This window comes from Dipodomys spectabilis, unplaced genomic scaffold (assembly GCF_019054845.1).
Source record: "Dipodomys spectabilis isolate Male_0828 unplaced genomic scaffold, ASM1905484v1 ptg000038l, whole genome shotgun sequence".
NCBI lineage: Eukaryota > Metazoa > Chordata > Mammalia > Rodentia > Heteromyidae > Dipodomys > Dipodomys spectabilis.
In genome coordinates, this window is record NW_024870715.1 from 1,083,683 (window position 1) to 1,107,844 (window position 24,162).

Here is a 24,162-nt window from a genome sequence, read left to right on the forward strand (position 1 = left end):
TATTTAGTAGTGGTTCAACCAGATGAGCGGGAGTTCTTTGTTTCTTAAGTCCTGTTAGTTTTGTCGTATCACTAACCTTTTGGATTTAGCATCCACTTATGAGGGAGACCATGTACCGTTTGTCTCTTCGTTCTTGGCTTACCTCGCTCAACATGATTCCTTCTAGCTCCATCCATTTCCCTGCAAATGCCATTATTTTGTCATTTCTAATGGCTGCATAATATTCCATTGTGTATAGATACCACAATTTTTGGATCCATTCATCTGTGGTGGGGCACCTAGGTTGTTTCCATATCCTAGCTATTGCGAACAGTGCTGCAATAAACATGGAGGTGCACGTGTCCTTGTATATTGGTTCCTGTTGTTCAGGGTAGATGCCTAGAAGTGGTATGACTGGGTCGTAAGGGAGGTCAATCTTTAGCTTTCTAAGGACCCTCCAGACTGCTTTCCAAAGTGGTTGTATAAGTGTACATTCCCACCAGCAGTGTAATAGGGTTCCTCTTTCTCCACATCCCCTCCAGCATTTGTCGTTGGCTGATTTGTGGATGTGGGACATTCTGACTGGGGTAAGGTGGTATCTCAGGGTTGTCTTTATTTGCATTTCCTTCACCACCAGGGATGATGAACATTTCCTCATGTGTTTCTTTGCCATTTTTATTTCTTCATTTGAGAAGTCCCTCTTTAGTTCCCTTGCCCATTTAGTAATTGGTTTGTTAGGTTTGGGAGGGATTAGTTTCTTGAGTTCCCTGTATATACAGGATGTTAACCCCTTGTCTGATATATTGCTGGTAAATATTTTTTCCCAATTAGTTGGTTGTCTTTCTAGCTTAGTTGCGATAGATTTAGCTGTGCAGAAGCTTTTTATTTTAAGGTAGTCCCATTTGTCGAGTCTCTCTCCAACTTGTTGTGACCCTGGGACTCTGTTCAGGAAGTTCCTTCCTGTGCCTATTAGTTCAAGTGTCTCTCCTACTCTGTCCTGCAGTAGTTTCAGAGATTCAGGTTTAATGTTAAGGTCTTTAATCCATTTTGAGTTGATGTTGGTGCATGGTGATAGGCTGGGGTCCACTTTTAGTTTTCTGCATGTGGCTGCCCAGTTTTCCCAGCACCAGCGGTTGAAGAGGCTGTGTTTCTTCCATTGTATGTCTTTGGCTCCTTTGTCGAATATCAGCTGGCTGTAGGCCTGTGGATTTATATCTGGATCTTCTATTCTGTTCCATTGGTCTTCGGGTCTGTTTTTGTGCCAGTACCATGCTGTCTTTGTGATTATAGCTCTGTAGTAGAGTTTGAAGTTCGGCATGGATAGCCCTCCCATATTGTCTTTATCCCCTAGAATTGTTTTGGCTATTCTAGGTCTTTTGTTGTTCCATATAAATTTTTGGACTGTTTTCTGTATTTCAGTGATGTATGTCATTGGGATTTTAATAGGAATTGCATTGAATTTGTATATTAATTTTGGAAGTATCACCATCTTTACTATATTAAGTCGGCCTATCCAGGAGCATGGGAGGTCTTTCCATTTCCTAGTGTCTTCTGCAATTTCTTTCTTTAACTTTTTATAGTTCTCATTAAATAGTTCTTTTACATCTTTGGTTAGGTTAATTCCTAAATATTTTATTTTTTGGGAGGTTATTGTGAATGGGGTTGCTCCCTTTATTTCCCTCTCTTCCTGTGCGTTATCAGTGTATAGGAAGGCAACTGATTTTTGTGGGTTTATTTTGTATCCTGCTATTTTGCCGAAGTGACTTATGATTTCTAAAAGTTTGGGGATGGAGTTTTTGGGATCGTGGAGGTATAGTATCATGTCGTCTGCAAAAAGGGATAGTTTCACTTCTTCTTTCCCTATGCGGATCCCTTTAATGTCTTTTTCTTGCCTTATTGCCCTGGCTAAGGGTTCTAGGACTATGTTGAAGAGGAGTGGAGACAGTGGACATCCTTGCCTTGTTCCTGTTTTTAGGAGGATTGGTTGTAGCTTTTCCCCATTAAGTATAATATTGGCTATTGGTCTGTCATAAATGGCTTTTATTGTTTTTAGAAATGTTCCTTCTATTCCTATTTTCTCCAGAGCTTTTAGCATGAATGAATGTTGAATTTTATCAAAGGCCTTTTCTGCATCTGTGGCGATAATCATGTGATTCTTGACCTTGGCTCTGTTGATATGCTGGATTACATTTATTGACTTACGTATGTTAAACCATCCCTGTGTCTCTGGGATGAAGCCTACCTGATCATAGTGTATTATTTTTTTTATGTGTTTCTGGATTCTGTTAGCTAGAATCTTGTTAAGGATCTTTGCATCTGTGTTCATCAAGGAGATTGGCCTGTAATTCTCCTTTTTGGTTGGGTCTTTGCCTGGTTTGGGGATGAGTGTGATATTGGCTTCGTAGAATGAGTTTGGGATAGCTCCCTCCTTCTCTGTTTCTCTGAAGAGCTTGAGGAGTATGGGTATTAGTTCTTCTTTAAAGGTCTTATAGAATTCTGCTGTGAATCCATCTGGTCCTGGGCTTTTTTTTGTTGGAAGACTTTTGATAGCTTCCTGTATCTCATTATAGGATATTGGCTTATTTAATTGGTTAACTTCTTCTTTGCTCAGTTTGGGTAACTTGTATTTCTCTAAAAATGCATCCATTTCCGCCAGATTTTCTTCCTTTAGAGAGTATAGCTTTTGAAAGTAGTCTGTTAGAATTGTTTGGATATCTTGGGTACGTGTTGTGATGTTTCCCGTGGCATCCCTAATCCTATTAATATGGGTTTCCTCTCTTCTTTTTTTAATTAATCTTGCCAACGGGCCATCAATTTTGTTTATTTTTTCAAAGAACCAGCTTTTTGTTTGGTTTATTTTGGTTATGGTTTTCTGATTTTCTAATTGGTTAATCTCTGCTCTCAATTTGGTTATCTGGCTTCGTCTAGTAGCTTTAGGTCCCATTTTTTCTTGTTTTTCTAGCTGTTTTAGTTGCAACATGAGATTATTTACTTGGTCTGTCTCCATTCTCTTGATGTGGGCACTGAGGGCAATAAATTTGCCCCTCAGGACTGCTTTTGCTGTGTCCCACAAGTTTCTTTGTGAGGTGTTTTCATTTTCATTGAGTTCTAGGAAATGCTTTATTTCTTCTCTGATCTCTTCTGTTACCCAGGCCTTGTTAAGGAGTGTGCTGTTCAATTTCCATGTATTAGAGAAATTTCTGCGGTATGCTTTGTTATTGAGAGCTAGCTTGATTCCACTGTGGTCAGATAGGATACAGGGGATTATGTCGATCCCTTTGTATTTGCTTAAGTTCCTTGAATGAACTATGATATGGTCTATTTTGGAGAAAGTTCCATGAGCTGCTGAGAAGAATGTGTACTGTGTTGTTTTAGGGTGAAATACTCGGTAGATGTCAGTTAATTCCGCTTGAAGTATGGCCTCACTTAACTCGGTAGCTTCTTTGCCAATCCTCTGGTTGGTAGACCTGTCCTTTGGTGAGAGTGGCGTGTTAAAGTCTCCTAGTATTATCGTATTGGGATCTATTTTATTCTGTAAGTTTGAGAGCATTTGTTTAACATATCTGGGTGCACCGATATTTGGGGCATATAAGTTGATGATGGTTATATCCTCCTCTTGGATTGTTCCCTTTATTAATATGTAATGTCCGTCCTTGTCTTTCTGTACTGATTTTAATGAAAAGTTTATTTTGTCAGATATCAGGATAGCTACACCTGCTTTCTTATTGGGGGAATTTGATTGGTAGATCCTTTTCCACCCCTTCACTCTGAGTTTGTTTGTATGTTTGGCTGAGAGGTGGGTCTCCTGAAGGCAACAGATGGATGGGTCTTGTTTTCTGATCCAGTCCTCAGTTCGTTTTCTTTTAATTGGCGAATTCAGCCCATTTATATTAAGAGAAAGTATAGAGAGATGCATTGTTGTCCCTGCCATTCCGTTTTCCTAAGTTTTTCTTCTTTCCTTTCCTCCTGTGCTTGCTCAGTTAGACTTTGAGTAATGCCTGTTTGGGGCAGGTCCCAGTTCCTGGTTGCTTTCTTCAGGTTGTGTCCCCCCTCTTAGAATTCTTTGTAATGCTGGCTTAATGTTTATGTATTCATTTAGTTTTTCTTTGCTATTAAAAGTTTTCAGTTCTCCATCGAATGTGAATGCTAGCTTTGCCGGGTATATCAGTCTGGGTTGGCAGTTATTGGCTCTCAGGGCTCGTATGGTGCTTTCCCAGGCTTTTCTTGCATTCATTGTTTGTGTGGAGAGATCTGCAGTGATTCTAATTTTTTTCCCGTTGTAGTATAGCTCCTTCTTCATTTTTGCTGCATGCAGGATTGTTTCCTTATTATTCAGATCCATCATTGTTACTATTATGTGCCTAGAAGTGTTTCTCCTGGGATCTTGCTTGTTGGGTGTTCGATAAGCTTTTGTGATGTAGTTAAGATGGTCGTTTTTGAGGTGGGGAAAATTTTCATTGACTATCTTGTTAAATAGGTGTTGCATTCCCTTGCTCTGGAATTCCTCACCTTCGTCCACTCCGATTATGCGAAGGTTAAATTTTTTAGCATTATCTGCTTGCTCTTGAATTTCCCTTTGGTTTAATTTGAGTGATTTTTCCATATCTGTCACTTTTTGGTCCAGTTGGTGTATTCTGTCTTCTGTATCTGACACTCTACCTTCCATTTCATTCACTCTGTTGACCGTGGCTTCTATTGTGGTTTGCATGATGGAAATGGATCCCTTTATGGATTCAATGTTGGTTCTCAGAGTACTGATCTCACCTCTCAATGAGGTGATATCAGTATGCATTACCTCTAATTTGGCGTTTATCTCACTTCTTACTGAGGTTTGTGCAGCTTCTATTTTTGCATCCAATTTTTGTTTGATATCCTGTATATCTTTTGATAGTTCATCCTTGTGCTCTTTCAATTTCTGATCCATTTCTCGCTTTATTTCTTGAGTCATTGCCTCCAGCAACCCTTGGATGTAGTTTTTGTCTTCCATTCCTGCTTTGCTCCCACTGGGGCTCTCCCCTGCGTGGCTGCTGGCTTTTGAGGTGAGCTTGCTGTCCTGGGTAGTGGTAAACCTTGTGATTTTTCTCTGTGATTTTCGCATGGGGGTTCAGGAGACTGCTCTTCAATCTTGTTTTGGTGTGTCTGTCTTTGCTTGGTTGCTGATTCTCTATTGGTAGAGAGAGTCTGTGTCTGATCTGGATTCTGTTGGGAGCCTATTTCCAGCTGCTATTCACTTAGGATTCTCAGCTCTCTGCTGTAGCAATTCCCGCCTTTGGAAGGGTTGAGCAGCCTAGACTGCTTGTGTTTGCTCCTGCGGGTGCTCTTGGGAAGATCAGATGCTCTGGATGCACTCTCCCAAATACTGGAGTCTGCTATGGGCTCCTGATGTGTTTTTGTTTGTTTTGGGCTGGTTGTGGGCTTGAACTCTAGGTTTGGGTGCTGTCCCTCAGCTCTTCAGCTCAGGGCTGGCACCCTACCATTTGAGCCACAGCCCCACTTCTGACCCTTTTTGCTTTGTTCATGCGCCGGTCCCCTGGCCTGGTTCCGGCCCCAGCCTGGAGCGCGCTCGTTAGGCCTGTGCTAATGTGTATACCACCTTGGTTATGCAGCCTGGAGGACACAGTTCAAATTTCTTCTACTGTTGGTAGTCTTGACCCAGGGGCACTGTTCCTGGCTTGAGCATTTAAGCTCCCTTCCCGGGGCGCTCTTGCTCTGGCCTGGCCAGCAGAGTGTGCTCCACTGGCTGGTGGGGCTCTCGAACAGTTCCCAGTTTTAGTGGGTCCTGTGGTCCGGGTGTTGGGGTAGGGAGTCTAGGTCAGGGTCTGGGGATTCCCTCCAGCTCTGGTCTCCCTTGATGGATTCCCTGTCCCCTGATGGGTACTCACCCTGTAGGTCGTCAGTTGTTGTTGCAGTCCGTCAGTTGTTGTTGCAGTCCGAGTTCAGTTGGGGTGGTTGCGGGCTGGGTTGGGCGGCCCCCCGCCGGGTCGTTGCGATCACGACAGGTCCCTTTGTGGCGCTGCTGGTGCCGGGCGGCTTTGGCGGGATGGAGCCTCTCCGCTCCGGTGGAGAGTGATGGGTGGGGTGGGATCCTCCTGGAGACTCCCGGCTGGTAGGTTTCTCTGTTCCTGGCGATCCGCTGTTCTGCAATCCGGTACCTGGTGATCTGCAAGCAGCCCCCTGTGTCTCTGTGGCTCCGGCAGCCCCTGCCGGGCCGGCTGGCCGGCGGCTTGGCGCACTGCCGCGCGGCCAGTAAAGGTTGGGGGAGGGGTCTTCGCTCTTCTCTGTTCTGAAATTCTTCTTTTCCTCTCTTTCTTTTTTTGTTATTTTCCACCTCTGGTTTTTCTCTGAGTGTTCGTCTTTTTGTTGTTGTCGGTCTCTTGGGGAGATTAAAGGTTGGAACTCGAACTCTCTTTTTGGTTGGAGAGAGCTGTGGCGTTTCCCTACTGCCCCGTCGCCATCTTGAGACTCAGTCAGGAATTTATTTTTAAAAAGCTTTTGTTATTTATTGCACTGTCGTTATATGATTTGGATCTTATCTAAACTTTTCTTATAACTCATGTAGACTCAGAGCTGTTATGAGTTTATCTGAGTTTTAAAAGTATTAGCTAGATGTATAAAGAGTCCTAATTCATTGATCCTTACTACTATTCCTGGATGTGATATAATTGAGCTCATATGGCTTTTCTTAACATTCTTAGAATTTATTTTTGTTTATTATTTTTGTGTTTGTGTGCTATTCCTGGGGCTTGAACTTAGGGCCTTGGAATTGTCCTTGAGCTTCTTTTGCTCAGGGCTAGTGCTCTATCACTTGAACCACAGCTCCACTCTGGTTTTGTTGGTAGTTAGTTGGAGCTACATTTCCACTTCTGGTATTTTAGTTTACTGGGGATATGTGTTTCATGGACTTTTCCTGCCTAGGCTGACTTGGAACTGTGATGCTCAGCTCTTAGCCTCCTGAGTAGCCAGGATTATAGACGTGAGCCACCAGTGCCCAGCAGGATTTATTTTTCATATTTAGGCATATTAAATTAAAATATTAAAAATTAAAGTACAACCATCTGGTATTATGTTTAGGATATGTACATTTTTTTAATATTTATATTTGAAACAAAAATTATTTTATTAAATAATTCTACACAGGAAGATGAACCGCAGGAAGATGCTAAAGAATTGCAGCAAGGTAAACCCTATCATTGGAGAGACTGGTCAATCATTAGAGGAAGGGACTGCTTATATATTTGGAGTGATGCTGCAGCTTTGGAATTATCTAATGGCAGTAATGGATGGTTCAGATTTATCCTGGATGGAAAACTTGCTACCATGTATTCAAGTGGTAGCCCTGAAGGTGGATCAGATAGTTCAGGTAATACTTTCTTTCAATTAAAATAGTGTCTTTTAAAATTCCTTTCTCCTGCTCATATTGCCATCAAAGTAGCACATTTTTTGATGATCTTGGGAACAATTATATAAGAAAGAAAATTTGTTGTACTATAAAAACATTTTATATATGCCTTTTGTTGTTGTTTTGTGCTGGTCCAGGGGCTTGAATTCAGTGTACTCTAGGCAGATTATAGGCATGTATGTGCTATAGGCACTGGCCATATATGACTTTTATTGTATGCAACCTAAATATCAGTAGAGCTGACCTGTAAATGGGTACTAAGGCATGAAACTAATGTTTATTGTATGAAATCTACATTATAATAATTTCTGTTTTTTTTACTTTCTTTCTTTTTTTGTTGTTCTTTTTTTTGTGATGCCCTGGACTTTGCATGTGTTGGGCAAGTGCTCTACCACTGAAGTATATATATACCCCAACCTCTAATATGGAGTTTGTGTTTTAAAAATCATGAAGTATTTGAAAGGATTGAGGTTTTTTTTTTTTTTTTGTCAGTCATGGGGCTTGAACTCTGGGCCTGGGCGCTGTCCCTCAGCTCTTCAGCTCAAGGCGAGTGCTCTACCACTTGAGCTACAGCGCCACTTCCGGTTTTCTAGTGGTTTATTGGAGATAGGAGTCTCACGGTCTTTTCTGCCCGGGCTGGCTTTGAACCGCGATTCTCAGATCTCAGCCTCCTGAGTAGCTAGGATTACAGGCGTGAGCCATCGGTGCCCGGCAGGATTGAGGTTTTTTAAAACAATATTTTGTCTCTATAGAAAGCAGAAGTGAATTCCTAGAGAAACTACAAAGAGCTCGAGGGCAAGTAAAGCCATCTACTTCAAGTCAACCTATACTGTCAGCACCAGGACCCACTAAACTTACTGTTGGGAATTGGTCACTAACATGCTTAAAAGAAGGAGAAATTGCTATTCATAACTCAGATGGTCAGCAAGCTACAATATTGAAAGAAGATTTACCTGGTTTTGTATTTGAATCTAATAGAGGAACCAAACATTCATTTACTGCAGAAACTTCTCTGGGTAAGTAGGTAACTATTGTAATTTTAGCAAGTAAGAATGAATAATAAAACTGTATAAATAAATTATATAAATGTATACAAATATGTATAAATAAATTGTAATAAAGTATGTTTTGTGTATGTTTTTTTATTATCCCTATCCTAGGTTCAGAATTTGTGACTGGCTGGACTGGCAAGAGAGGCAGAAAACTGAAATCTAAGTTAGAAAAAACAAAGCAAAAGGTATATTTGTGAAATGTGATTTCTTTTTTTATAGTGACGTGGCAATTTTTTTGCTAGATTATAAGGTTTGTAAAGTTGAGTAATGTTTTTGTTTGGGGGAATGGGCAGAGTTTTGAGACTTGAATTTTCAGGGCCAGGGTGCTGTCATTGAGCTTTTTTGCTTAAGGGTAATGCTCTACCGCTTGAACCACAGTTCCACTTTTAGCTTTTTGGTGGCTAGTTGGAGATAAGAGTCTCATGGACTTTATTGTCTTGGCTAGCTTCAAATTGTGATCCTCAGATCACATATACATCCTTTGTCTCATCAACACCTGGCTTTTTTTTCTTCCTCCTAGTACTAGTGCTTGAACTCAGTGCCTCCTGCTCTTGCATGTTTTTTCCTTCCAGGCTAGTGCTCTACCACTTAAGCAGTTCCTTTACTTTTGGCTTTTTGCTAGTTAATTGGAGATAAAAATCTTACACATTTCTGTCTAGCCTAACTTTGAACCTCAGTATTCAACTTTCTGAGTAGTTGGGATGGATTATAGACATCAGTCACCAGGGTCCAAAATGCTTAAAACTAAATGTGCTTCAGATTTCTCTTGATCTTGAAAACTTACATGTACATAATGAGATGCCTTGAGGTTGATTCTTGAGTCTATGCACAATTGTGAGATGGAGGTAGAACTCAGGAATAGAGTTCTTGCCTAGCATGTGAGACCCTAAGATGGATCCCCAGTGCTGCAAAAGAATAAAATACAATTGATTTGCATTTCATATATATCTTAACCTGAAGGAAATTAGTTTATAATTAATGTATAAAGTAAATATATATATATATATATATATATATATATATATATCACAAAGTGGAATTTTTTACCCTTGTGTTATGTGGGCACATAAAAATTTTCAGATTTTGGCATATTTTATATTACAGGAACAAGGATGCTTAGTCTATATATTATATTCACCTACCACATAAAGACTAAGAGAAGTAAAACTCTTTAACACTAGGCAAATAATCAGGAAGATCCATGTCACATTCTTACATTTTTGTTTTCTTTAAAGCCAAACAAAATGACAAAAAGAAACTCTTATTAATATACTCCTTAAAATATATGTTGAGGATCAAGCCCAGGGACTTGGTAGACCATACTACATCCCCAGTCCTTTTCTTGAATTAGTAAATCAGTGATCAGTCAGTTACTCTTTCAGTGTATAAAACTACTTTTCAGAATACCCTTACTGTTGGCATTGGGTGCTGGTGGCTTATACCTGTAATCTTAGCTCCTCAAGAGGCAGAGAATGAGGATTGTGGTTTGAAGCCAACACAGCAGGAAAATCCATGAGAGTCTTACTTTCAACTAACTGCTTTAAAATATAAAATTTTAAAAAAGGCTTGAAGTGGAGTTGTACGTTGAGCAAAAAAGCTCAGAGGGACTAACCAGGCCCTGAGTTCAACCCTAGGACTGTCACTCATAACTCCCCACCCCACCCCCAAAAAAGAAAATTATTAATTTTAAGTTCAGATTTATTTGTAAATTGTATAGCATATACCAAAAATAAAATGGAAAGTTATCAGTAAGTAGTGTAGGGAGTAAATTTTTTTCTGTTGCATTAAAGTTGTATTAGTAGTTTGTAACGAAAGTACAATGAAATAAACCCTAAATTTGTGTTACTTAAGCATAAATAGTAAATAGTATTATGTACTAAGTTTCATCAGACTTTACCTAAATTAAAAAATACATAGGCGGTTCTTTATGACTTTATTTTATTTTAACTTCAGTAATTGATCAGTAGTATCAAAATTGACAATAAAATTATTCCTTCTTGTGCTGAATTATGTAAAATTATGAATGCCATGTATAATATGTGTGACTAATATTAGAAACCTAAGTTGTGTCCTAAAATGTTCAAAAAAGGTCAGCTTTGATTGATAGACCTAGAAAGAAATAGTTAATAATTTTCCTTTAGATGAGATCTTTTTTTAAAAAAAAAAATTGGTTCAGCATGAACAGGCTAGAAAAAGTTAATTAGAAAAAAGTTAGTCTTTTATATAATTTGTAACTTTATTTTAAATATACAGTGATTCCTCACCTATCATGGGAATTACTGTTCCAGATAACCCCACAATTGGTGAAAATCCATGAAGTAGTAGATTTTCAGATTTATACAGATTTTCACTTATTATGGAAGTCTCTGAAATGTAACTCCTGCAATAGGTAAGGGATCACTATTTAAAAAAACAACAACAACAGCCGGATGCCAGTGGCTCATGCCTGTAACCCTAGCTACTCAGGAGCCTGAGCTCTGAGGATTGTGGTTCAAAGCCAGCCTGAGCAGGAAAGTCTGAGATTTTTATCTCCAACTAACCACCTGAAAACCAGAAATGGTGCTGTGGTTCAAGTGGTAGAGCCGTCACCTTGAGCTGAAGAGCTTAGGGATAGTGCCCAGGCCCAGAGTTCAAGCCCTACGATGGGGAGCCCCCCCAAAAAAAACACACAAAAAACAAAAACCTGTGATACAGTGAAGCTTCAATAACTAAATGGCAATATAGCAAGGGACAACTGTAGTAAGTATTCCAGTTTCATGTTTATGTACCTGAAAAGAAAAATTGTAAGAGTTATTTTAGTAAATGCTTAAAAATCTACTAATACACCCTTTTAATCTTCAAAACCTTTGACATATGTAAATAGAAGTAGTAACCTATTTTGGGAAGTTAATACATCACAAACATCTTTTTGTTGTTTGTTGTGGGATTGAACACTGGGTATGATTCACACATTGTAAGTGAACAGGCTACCACTGGTCTGTATCCTGACACTCAAAAATCTTAAAGTCATACACTGACATAAAAGGGAAGACGTGGTAAAATTGTTAATCATATTGAAAATTCACCTTTTTTTTTTTTTGGTATAGGTACGAACTATGGCTCGAGATTTATATGATGACCACTTTAAAGCTGTTGAAAGCATGCCTCGAGGAGTAGTGGTGACACTAAGAAACATAGCAACTCAGTTAGAGTCATCTTGGGAGCTTCATACGAATAGACAAGTATGTTAAGTTTTGTTGTTATTGTTGTTGTTTGTTTTGAGATGAGGTTTCACCAGAAAGTAAGTCTGACTTCAAACTCTAGGTTGACATGCGTCAGTGTAGAGATTATACATATGTGCCATTTTGACTAGTCTTGTCCAATTGATTTTTGATACCCAATAAAGCTGGCCTGCCATCTGATTTTCAATAACTTTGTGAGGCAAGAATTTATTTATTGGTGTTCATTACTGTGTTTGTAAATTTTAACAATGATTTTAACACATAACAAGATAAAGTAAGGAGAAATTTTTAAAAAAAAAAAAGAGAGAAGCAGTTTCTGCTCCCCACATGGGAAAAGCTGATTAAAAAATTTAAACACTGGGTTCGAATGTGGCTTAGTTCGATAGAGTGCTTGCCTAGCATGTATGAAGCCCTGGGTTTGATTCCTCTGCACCACATAAACAGAAAAGGCCAGAAGTGGCACTGTGGCTCAAGTGGTAGAGTGCTAGCCTTGAGCAAAAGAAGCTCAGTGACAGTGCCCAAACCCTGAGATCAAGTCCCAGGACTGGCAAAAAAAAAAAAAATTAAACTGTATTTTTAAGTGATTGGAAAATCAAGAGAAAAAAATATTTCATAACACATGAAACGTACATGAAAGTCAAATTTTAGTGACCCATTTATGTATTTTATATGACTTCTTCATGTTTGAAAAGTGGAGTTGAATAATCACAAAAGGTATATGGCCAGCAAAGCATAGAATATTTAGTGGGCAATTATAAGAGATAATTGTCCGTAATAATTCTAACTTTTAATTTTGTTTAGTATTTAAGTTATCTTTATGATAATTATTATGATGTTACTTTAAGGGCTATTGTTTTTAAAAATTGCTTTCACTAATTTTTTTTTCTCTTAGTGTATTGAAGGTGAGAACACTTGGCGTGATTTAATGAAGACAGCTTTAGAAAATCTAATTGTACTTTTGAAGGATGAAAACACAATTTCACCATATGAAATGTGCAGTAGTGGTTTAGTACAAGCACTTCTTACTGTTTTAAATAATGTAAGTTTATTAAGTACTGGAAAAATGAAAGTATAATGTAGCTTTTTAAAATGTTATATATTATTTGTATGATGAGACGTTAGTGCATCCTGATTAACCTTATTCCATCTGATTCATTGTACCTTATCCCATTCCCTGCATATTAAAACCATCTCAGAAGTATGTTCTATTTCTGTACATGTAAACAAACTACTATGACCATATTCATCCTAAGTTCATTGTTAGTCTTCCTCTCTCCCACTGTTAGCCACACCCTCAACTGAGCTTGTTTTACTTTATTTTTCCCCTTTTAGTGCACCAAGTTGTTTCATGTGATATTTCAGACATGCATATATTTTATTCAGAATAACCCTCTCAATTGCTTTTTCCTTCTTGCCCAAAAGAATAATGAATTAGGTTTAAAAATTATCTGTGGCCACATTTTTTTTTTTTTTTTTGTCGGTTGTGGGGCTTGAATTCTGGGGCCAGGCACTGTCCCTCAGCTCAAGGCAAGCGCTCTACTGCTTGAGCCACAGTGTGTAGCCACAATTTTGATAAGAGTGAATTTTTTAATTGCTTTTGTCAAATACAGAGTGAGGGGGCTGGAAAGGTAGTTCAGTGGTAGAGTGCTTGCCTAGCATGCATGAGGCCCTGGGTTCCATTCCTCGGTACCACATAAACAGAAAAGGTGGTACTGTGGTTCAAGTGGTAGAGTGCTATTCTTGAGCTGAAGAGCTGAGGTACAGTGCCCAGGCCCAGAGTTTAAACCCCCACAGCTGACAAAAAGAAAGAAATACAGAGTGAATATTAGTTAGTATTTATTTCTCTAACCTTTAAGATACATAGATACTTTAAACCAATTGAGTCAAATAAGTCAAATCTCTACATTTCAGTGTTTATGTGTGTAAACTACTTTTCCTTAAGAGTTAACATAATTCCTGCTCTAAGTTCCTAAATTACATAAAATAGAATAATTCTATTACCCTTATTTTATAGTTTTCTACCTAAATTGTATGCATAAAATTTATCAACAAAAAGTTTAGGAAGTTCATATGAATATTTGGCAGGTGTTTAATTACCTTATTTTTCCTTCTATCTTTAATCTACCTTGAATATCTTTTAATTTATTAAAAATTTTCCTGCCATCACTGGTGGCTCACATCTAGATTAGGAGGCTGAGATCTAGGATTGTGATTCAAAGCCAGCCTTGGCAGGAAAGTCCATTAGACTCTTATCTTTTTAATCACCAAAAAGCTAGAAATGGAGCTATGACTCAAGTGGTAAAGTGCTAGCCTTGAGCAAAAAGCTCAGAGACAGCATCCAACTGAGTTTCAAGTCCCAGGACTGGTTTTAAAAAAAAAAAGAAAGTTTTCTTGTATGTTAATGAAGAAAAGATTTTTTCATGTTTCAGTTTTTTGACATTATAATTTTTTGGGGGAGGGGGGTCCTGTCGTGGGGCCTGAACTCTGGGCCTGGGAACTGTCCCTCAGCTCTTCAGCTCAAGGCTAGCGTTCTACCATTTGAGCCACATCACCACTTCTGGCTTTTTTCTTTTTGCTTATGTGGTGCTGAGGAATTGAACCCAGGGCCTCAGGCATGCAAGGCAAGCACTCTACCACTGAGCCACCTTCCCAACACGACATTATAATTTTTATATTAATATTTATATGTGATTATAAACTTTAAAATCTTAAAGTTTATTTTAACTTCAATGAATCTTTTCATTTGAGAGGTTTACATTTACCTTTATTCCATTTACTAAAATCCTAGTTGTGAATTTATATTCATAACATCTGTGAGCTCTTGGTTTTTTTCTCATAATGAAGTAAATCCTATAAAAAGGGAAATATTCATTTTCACGTAACAAGGAATCATTGTGCATATTTGGAAAACACTGACTTAGCAGTGTATTTGCTGACTACCTTGTAACATTGAAGAAAGGAAAAACCTATATGCTAGTTACAGGCTGCTGACCATACAGTGAATTTTTGTGACAGATTGATTCGTGATTTTACTCAAGTTGTATTAATGATTTGAAAAGTGATGTAAATATATTTTATTCCGTGAATTTCTGATAAATTTAACCAATATCCATAAAAACTTCTTTGTTCTTTCTACTTTTTGTTTTTAGAGCATGGATTTGGATATGAAGCAAGATTGTAGTCAACTGGTAGAAAGAATAAATGTTTTCAAAACAGCCTTTAGTGAAAATGAAGATGATGAAAGGTAAAAACCAGGGCCTGGGAGATTATATTAATGTGCTTATTAGCATATATAAGGCCCTTGGTTCAATCCCCAGCACCCAAGTCAAAACATAAATCCCAAATTTCATTAAATTTGATGTTTGAAATATTTTCAGTTTGCATATTTCCCTTAAATAACTGTTTATACACATGAAAGGAACTCTTAATTTTTATTGAGTTGTTTTATATGAGTTAAAATAAGAGTTATTTTATTCAAAGCTCATAAATGTATTAGGGAACATTTTGAAAATTCTTTTAGTCTGATAGAATAAAACAGTTTAAATAACCACATGTTCGGTATGAATATAGCTGATCCCTTACTGTTAAGCACCTGTTTCTTTAAGACAAAAGTGAGCTATGAGCCGGGCGCTGGTGGCTCACGCCTGTAATCCTAGCTACTCAGGAGGCTGAGAGCTGAGGATCGCGGTTCAAAGCCAGCCCGGGCAGGAGAGACCGGGAGACTCCTATCTCCAATAAACCACCAGAAAACTGGAAGTGGCGCTGTAGCTCAAGTGGTAGAGCGCTCGCCTTGAGCTGAAGAGCTGAGGGACAGCGGCCAGGCCCAGAGTTCAAGCCCCACGACCGACCAAAAAAAAAAAAAAAAGTGAGCTATGTAGGGCGTTTGAAGCCAGCTTGAGCTAGTGAGTCTTTCAGAAAGCCACAATATAGTTGAAAATGTGAACACTGGCTAACTTTAATTTGAAGCTATTAAGTAATCATTTTTAATTCTACTTTATGTGATAAAGATACTAGTTTTTAATTCTGGATGAAATGATATGCATCATTTTCTTTAAAATATAGGGGAGAAGGGTAACTGTTGCAAAGAATTTGTCTAGCTAGGTGTTTGTGGCTCACACTTGTAATCTTAGCTACTCAGGAGGGTAAGCGTTGGGGGATCGTGGTTGGACTCAACATTCCATGTTGAGTCATGTTAACCAGCAAAAAATGCTAGACTGCTGGTATTTCTCAAGTGTAGCACCCCAGCCAGAAACACAAAAGCAGAGCCAGTTCATGTCCCAATACCAGCACAAATATATAGAGAAAAAATAGATTGACATGCTAGGGCAGTGGCTCACAATGTAATCCTTGCTATTTGGAAGAGTGAGATCAGGAAGATCACTGTTTGAGGACAACTTGTGGAAAAGTTCGCAAGATCCCATCTCAGCCAGTAAAAAATGGTGGCATACCTTTATTCTAGCTAAATAAGAAGATGGAATTGTAGTTCAAGCTGCAGCAAAAAGAGCCTACTGCAAAATGAAATTTTGAAAGACTGAGGGTCTGGCTGATATGGTAGAGCACTTTTTTAGCAAGTACAAGGCCCAAACTTGAAGCCTACTGCTATCCTGCCCCCTCTCCAAAAAAAAAAAGTAACAAGAAAAATAATAGACCAGCCTTTCGGATTGAATTGCTGAAGCTGGGTCTTAGTATATTATACTATTTTGCCTACTTTTTGAGGCTATAAAGTTTATTGGAGGTACTATAAATTTTATGATAGTACTCGGGAGCCATGCTCCCAGCCCTTTTAGCTCTGCTTATTTTTATGAATGTGTCTTGCTTGTTGTATGTATACACACATGAGCATGCATGTACCAGTCTTGGGGTTTGATAACAGGTGCTGTCCCTCAGCATTTGTGCTCAAGGCTAGCATTCTACCAATGGGGCCACAGCTCTACTTCCAACTTTTGGGTGGTTAATTGGAGATTAGAGTCTAAAGGACTTTACTGCCCAGGCTGGCTTAAATCTTAGCATCTCAGATCTTAACATCTTGAGTAATTAGAATTTCAGTTATGAGGTACTGGTGCTCCTCAGGGTCATCTTTCTTTAATCCCAGCTTCTATCTATTGAGATGGAATCTCATGGACTTCTCTGCCCATGCTGGCATGGAATCTCTATCTGATCTCAGCCTCCTACATAACTGGGATCACACATATATGCCCTTGTATCCAGATAGTGGTTGAGATGGGTCTTATAAACTTTTTGCCTGGGCTGTGTTCAAACCCTGGTCCTCATAGTCTCTATAGCTATGATTAGAGGCTCCAGGCACTTCACCTGGCTCAAATTTTTCTATAAGTAAAATCCAAGTAGCTTGATTTCTAATGAGTACTTAATGTCTGTCTGTATCTATTTATTTGTCTATCTTATTTTGGTAGTACTACTTCTTGAGCCACATCCACAGCCCTTTTATAAATTTTGTCTCTGAGGTAGGATTTCTGAGGGATAAACTTGAATTTGTTATCTGTAAGTCTCTGATTCATGAGTAGTGAGATTAGAAGTATGTGATCACACCTAACCTATTATATCTTTGTGGATAGTAGTTTATTGAAATTATATATATTAAACATTTTGGCACTTTGGAAGTGATTACTAATAGTATTTAAATATACTTGTCTTTATGGAAACATCTTTTTACATAATTTCCTTAAGTGGAATGATTGTGTTATAGAGGTTTTAAAATTTTCCAGTTACTTCCCCAAAAATGCTATGTGCATTTACATTTTGATATACTATCAAATATTTTCTTTGTTAAAACTTTGCTGCTTTATATTCTTTTTTTTGGGGGGGGAGGTCTGGTCATGGGGCCTGAACTATGGGCCTGGGTGCTGTCCCTCAGCTCTTCAGCTCAACCACTTGAACCACAGCGCCACTTCCGGCTTTTTTTTTTTTTTTTTTTTTTGCTTATGTCGTGCTGAGGAATTGAACCCAGGGCCTCATGCATGCAAGGCAAGCGTTCTACCACTGAGCCACCTTCTCAGCCCTGCTTTATATTCTTTTTATGCAACAAATATTATAAACTTGTTTAAATGTTAAAGCTTATCTGCATTGAGTGTAATTGCTAATTTTAAATTATAAAAATAAAATACTCCGAAGTGAAGTAAACTGTTATGAATATCTTTGACTATTCAGTACTAGTCTATGGCAAAATTGTTTCTTTGCATTTTGGAAGAAAGTAGAACACTTATGTTAAGTTGTTTATTGCAGTTCTCTATGAACATTATTTGTAATTATGCAAAGTTAACAGTTACTTTCTCTTCACAGTCGACCAGCAGTTGCGTTAATTCGAAAGTTAATAGCAGTACTAGAATCAATTGAACGATTACCTCTCCATTTATACGATACACCAGGATCTACATATAACCTCCAGGTAATTATGCAGAGTGGTAGCTAGTATTAGTGAATGCACATAGGAACAATGATTTGCTTTTCTTGTTTTTAAAAAGTCTTTTTTTCTGATGCTAGTACTGTACTGGGGCTTAAACTCAAGGCCTGTGTTTTTTTTTTTTTGGTCAGTCGTGGGGCTTGAACTCTGGGCCTGCATGCTGTCCCTCAGCTCTTCAGCTTAAGGCTAGTGCTCTACCACTTGAGCCACAATGCCACTTCCAGTTTTCTGGTGATTAATTGGAGATAAGAGTCTCATGGTCTTTCCTGCCTGGGCTGGCTTTGAACTGTGATCCTTAGAGCTCAGCCTCCTGAGTAGCTAGAATTATAGGCATAAACCACTGATGCCCAGTTTTTGTTTTTTTGTTTTTTTTTTAATTCTAGTTCTGGGGTTTGAACCCAGGACCTGGGCACTGTCCCTAAGCTTTTTGCTCAAGGCTAGCACTCTACCCTTGTACCACAACTCTACTTCCTGCTTTTTTTCTTAGTTAATTGGAGATTAGTCTCAAAGACTTTCCTGCCCTGTCTGGCTTTGAACTAGGATCCTCAGAACTTAGACTCTTGAGTAGCTGGGATTATAAACCTGACCATCACCTGGCTTGATCATGAGTTGGAGAATAGTCTAAGAGACTGGTAATTCTCTTGCTTATATGGTCCTGGGAACACCAGCATCTTTTTTATGCATGTTTTATTTAAGGAGATTATACAAGATCCCCAAATAGAAAGACCAGGAATTGCCCTCTGGTCATTTTGTAGTCTAAAATGATATCAAAGGACACATAAATATTTAAGTATGCTTGTATAGGGACTAGATCTGTATGTAAGATTTATATAGAAATGAAGCTTACTGAAGTGACATTTTGTTTTTGTTGCTCACTAAAATGTACTGAAGTAAGAAATTTTATATTTAAAAAAACTGATTATAGATCCAATAATCTGACTTTAAGCTATTTTAAATTAACTGACTTTTTAAAAACTTTTCCTGAAAAATTATGAGTAAAAAATTCAAGATACAACATTTCTGTTAGTGTTATAGTAATACCTTTATTTAAGTTACATATATTTGAAGTTACTTAGAAACTTCAGCGTGTGTGTGTGTGTGTGCGTGCGTGTGTGCCTGTGTGTGTGTGTGTGCCTGTGTGCCTGTGTGTGTGTGTGCGTGTGTGCCTGTGTGTGTGTGTGTACGTGTACGTCACTGGGGTTTGAACTCAGGTCCTCACATTTAACATGTCCACCATACTACTTAAGCCATACCTGCAGCCCTTGTTTTTGGTGGTAGGCTTTATCATTTATTCAGTGGACCTTTTCAGGTGCTGTCCTTGAGTGTTTTTCCTCAGACCTATTGCCCTTGGGCCACAGCTTTACTTCTGATAGTGAACCTATATGCATACATATGTGTATGTGTGTGTGTGTGTGTGTCTGTCTGTCTGTCTGTCTGTACTGGTGGCTCATACCTGTAATCCTAGCTTCTCAGGATGCTGAGATCTGAGGATTGCAGTTCGAAGCGGCACAGGCAGGATAGTCCATGAGACTCTTACCTCCAATTAACCACCAGAAAACTGGAAGTGGCACTGTGGCTCAAAGTGATACAGTGCTAGCTAGTCTTGAGCTTTTTAAAAAGCTCAGGGATAGCACCTAGGCCTTGAGTTCAAGCCCATGACCAGAGAAGGGTATATATATATTATATATACACACACACACACACAGACACATATGATTGCTTATCCCATTATGGTTATGCTTCATAAATCTCAGTTGTTGTGGTTATTTCATGTGTATCATTTTTACACTTCTCAAAAAAAGGAAATGTATTTTATAAAGATTATCATTTTCATGCAGATACTTACAAGGAGATTGCGTTTTCGTTTGGAACGTGCACCTGGTGAAACTGCACTGATTGATCGGACTGGCAGAATGTTGAAGATGGAACCATTAGCTACTGTTGAATCTCTAGAACAGTATCTCTTGAAGATGGTGGGTTTCTGTCTGGCAAGGGCATAGTGTATTATTTATACTTACTCCTTTTTGGCCCATTAATGTTTTTCTCTACCACTATTTGTGTTTGTTTGCTATTTTTTTTTTTTTTTTGGTATTACTGGGATTTGAACTTGGTGTCTTACAATTGGTAGGCTGACATTTCATCACTTTCAACCACACCTTCTGCATGTATGCAGTAGTGCTAGGGCTTGAACTCTGGACCTCTGGTTCTTGGCTTTCTTTTTTTTTCCCTTTTTTTTTCTTTTTGTTCCAGTCTTGAACTCAGGTCCTGGGTGCTATCCCTGAGTTTTTCTACTCAAAGCTAGTGCTCTACCACTTAAGCCACAGCTCTATACTGCTGATTTTTGGGGGGTAGTTAAATATATGTAAGAATTTTAGGAACTTTCCTGTCCAGGCTGGCTTTCGAACTATGATCATCAGATTTCAGCTTCCTGAGTAGTTAGGATTACAGACATAAGCCACCAGCACCCATCTCTTTCTTGATTTTCTTGTTTAAGGCTGGTGCTCTGCCACTTGATCCTCGCCCCTAGAGTTTTTGCTGGTTAACTCAATATAAGTCTCATGGACGTTTCTGCATAGGTTCGCTTCAAAGTGCATTCCTCAGATCTAAGCCTCCTGAGTAGCTAGGATTATAGGCGTGAGCCATTGGCTTATAGGCATGAGCCATTGGCACCTGGCTAGGTATTAGATTTGAAATTGGGGCTTGAACCTTCTTGGTTGGCTTTCTACCAGTTGAGCCACATCACCAGTGTGTCCTTTCGCTGGTTAGTTTGAAGGTGGAGTCTCATCAACATTTTTGTTTGGACCGACTTTGAACCTCAATTCTTTGGATCCCAGCCTTCTGAATTATGATTACAGGGTTTGGGCCAGTGACGCTTGGCCCAATAAATCCACTGTTGGGAATATATTTGTATATATTTTGTAAAACAATGTTACATAATCTAAATATCTTTTTTTTCGGGGGGGGGTCATGGGGCTTGAACTTGAGCTGAGTGCTGTCCCTCAGCTCTTTTTTTTTTTTTTTGGTTATGGGGCTTGAACTTGAGCTGAGTGCTGTCTCAGCTTTTTTTTTTTTTGTCGGTCATGGGGCTTGAACTCTGGGCGTGAGCACTTTCCCTCAGCTCTTCAGCTCAAGGCGAGCACTCTATCACTTGAGCTACAGCACCACTTCCGGTTTTCTGGTGGTTTATTGGAGATAAGAGTTTCACAGACGTTCTTGCCTGGGCTGGCTTTGAACCGAGATCCTCAGATCTCAGCCTCCTGAGTAGCTAGGATTACAGGCGTGAGCCACCAGCGCCCGGCTCCCTCAGCTCTTTGAGCTTAAGGCTAGCACTCCGCTGATTGAGGCACAGTGCCACTTCTGGTTTTCTGGTGGTATATTGGAGATAAGAATTTCATGGCCTTACATACTAGGCTGGCTTTGAACCACAATTCTCAGATCTTAGCCTCCTGAGTAGCCAGGATTACAGGCATGAGCCACCAATGCCTTGTATTTATTGTAACTACTTATATCATTTAAAATAATAAAGGAATAATTAAAGGAGTAATTTATGCATCTTTAGGGCCTTACCTTCCCTGCTGTTTTGCTGATGGCACTCTACTACTTTAGCTATACTTCCAGTCCTGCTTTTTGCTGGTTAATTGGAAATCAAGTCTCAAGGACTGCATAGGATGAGTTCAAACCTGAATCTTCAGGTCTCAGTCTCTTGCCTAGCTAGAATTACAAGTATGAGCCAACAGTCCCTGGCAGATAGTTTATTTTTATTTAAAGTTTTTTTTTAATTTAATAGGCAGATTTAACAGTTAACAGCTTTAATCTGTTGTTGTTTGGTACAGGGATTTTTTTTTTTAAATGGAAGAGGATCTTTTTTTTTATTTTAATTTTTTTGTTTTGCTTTTTTGTGCTGCTTCTGGGTCTTGAGCTCAGGGCTTGCATTGTTTCTGAGCTCTTTTCCTTAAAGCTAGCATTCTACCACTTGAGCCACAGCTTTTCACTTTCAGCTTTTTGGTGGTTAATTGCAGCTAAGAGTTTCATTGACTTTCATTTGTGTTTAAACCATGATCCTCAGATCTTAGCCTCCTAAGTAGATGGGATTACAGGCAAGAGGCACCAGTTCCTGGTTTTCAAATATTTTTAATGAACAGTTCTAATAATAATTGACCTTAAGAAATGAGAAAAATGGTGTTAAATGCTTTTAAAATAACATTATTAAAAAGACTGTCTTGTATGTTTTCTTTGGTTTAGGTAGCAAAACAGTGGTATGATTTTGACCGATCTTCATTTGTTTTTGTTCGAAAACTCAGAGAAGGCCAAAATTTCATATTTAGACACCAGCATGATTTTGATGAAAATGGAATCATTTACTGGATTGGGACAAATGCAAAGTAAGTCTTTCTGTTAGGTGACATTATTCACCTGAAAATTAATTCTAGGTAGTAATAAAATTATTAGCTGCTCTTAGGTAGTTTAAGGAATTTCATAAAATTAAATTTTTTAATAGAACAATGCCTTAAGTTGTTAACTGTAGAATTTTACTTACAGTAATATAATTTATTTATTTTTTTGCCAGTCCTGAGGCTTGAACTCAGAACCTGGGCACTGTCCCTGAACTTCTTTTGCTCAAGGCTAGCACTATACCATTTGATACACAGCACCACTTCTGGCCTTTTCTGTTTATGTGGTATTAAGGAATCAAACCCAGGGCTTCATGGATGCTAGGCAAGCACTCTACCACTAAGTCACTTTCCCAGCCATAGTAATATAACTAATATGAATTATTGGTATTGCTTTAACATTGTTCAAATTTTCTATTTTTCTTATTTTTGTGCAGAACTGCGTATGAATGGGTTAATCCTGCTGCCTATGGACTTGTAGTAGTAACATCATCAGAAGGAAGAAATTTACCATATGGTCGATTGGAAGATATACTAAGTCGTGATAATTCAGCTTTAAATTGTCATAGCAATGATGATAAGAATGCCTGGTTTGCTATAGATCTGGGTCTCTGGGTGATACCATCAGCATATACACTTCGCCATGCTCGTGGTTATGGAAGATCTGCACTGAGAAATTGGGTTTTCCAGGTATCCAAAGATGGACAGAACTGGACTTCTTTGTATACCCATGTTGATGACTGCAGTCTCAATGAACCAGGGTTAGTTGTGGTGTCTTTGCAAAATTGGGAAACTCAGTAAAAGGTTTATCTCTTCTTTAAGAAATACTGTAACATCCATATTCTTTCTAAAGTGAATTTATTTTCTCTGTAGTTTAAGCACTAAAATCCAGAAATACTAACTATGAAATTTTGTCAAACAGTTAAATATTTGCAGAAAGTTGAGCATATTTGTTTTAGGACTATATGTGTATGGATAGTACACAAATGAGAAGTAAAATATGAAATTAGCTCTTTATAGTTCTCCATCTAGTCACAGATAATGAGTATTTGACAGATCGATAATAGCTATTCTTAGTGACATTATTTCTAACTTAAAATTTTTTATATATCACTTGGAAAATTCTACATATTGACCACACATGCATGCATACACACACACACATACATACGTATCTACATGCACTCTTGTTTTGCTTGGAATCAAATTACATGCTTCCTCTGCCTTACACATGCCAGATAACCATATTACTACTGAGCTATATCCCAGCTCAGTAATAATAATGTTATTAACATATTAATATTATTTCATGTTTTGTTTTTTTTGTTGTGGGGCTTGAACTCTTGGCCTGGGTGTTGTCCCTGAGCTCTTCAACTCAAGGCCAGCACTCTACCATTGAGCCATAGGCCCACTTCAGGTGGTTAATTGGAGGTAAGTGTCTCATGGACTTTCTGAAATGCCCAGGCTGGCTTTGAACCTTGATCCTCATATCTCAGCCTCCTAAGTAACTAGGATTGTAGGCATGAGCCATCAGCGCTGGCTTATTTCAAGTTTTAAGTGTACAAAATGGCCTTTTTTGTTGTCCTGGGTACTGTCTCTGACCTTTTTTGCTCAAGGCTAGTGCTCTACCGCTTCACCCATTGTTCCACTTCCAGCTTTTTATTAGGTGGTTTATTGGAGACCTGCTTGGACTGACTTCAGA

At 38.5% G+C, this 24,162-nt stretch overlaps 1 protein-coding gene across 3 annotated transcripts in view; it reads left to right on the forward strand.

Moving 5' to 3' along the window:
• The window catches only part of Hectd1 (HECT domain E3 ubiquitin protein ligase 1), a 117,865-nt gene that overhangs the window by 51,422 nt on the left and 42,281 nt on the right, over positions 1 to 24,162 (forward strand). For all 3 annotated transcript variants that reach the window (XM_042677401.1, XM_042677402.1, XM_042677403.1), the window contains exons 13-22: positions 7,117 to 7,339; positions 8,131 to 8,394; positions 8,539 to 8,615; positions 11,517 to 11,651; positions 12,544 to 12,690; positions 14,801 to 14,895; positions 17,949 to 18,054; positions 19,908 to 20,042; positions 22,312 to 22,451; positions 22,898 to 23,221. In XM_042677401.1, the coding sequence (XP_042533335.1) occupies positions 7,117 to 7,339; positions 8,131 to 8,394; positions 8,539 to 8,615; positions 11,517 to 11,651; positions 12,544 to 12,690; positions 14,801 to 14,895; positions 17,949 to 18,054; positions 19,908 to 20,042; positions 22,312 to 22,451; positions 22,898 to 23,221 (1,646 nt within the window). The remainder of the gene's footprint in view (positions 1 to 7,116; positions 7,340 to 8,130; positions 8,395 to 8,538; positions 8,616 to 11,516; positions 11,652 to 12,543; positions 12,691 to 14,800; positions 14,896 to 17,948; positions 18,055 to 19,907; positions 20,043 to 22,311; positions 22,452 to 22,897; positions 23,222 to 24,162) is intronic.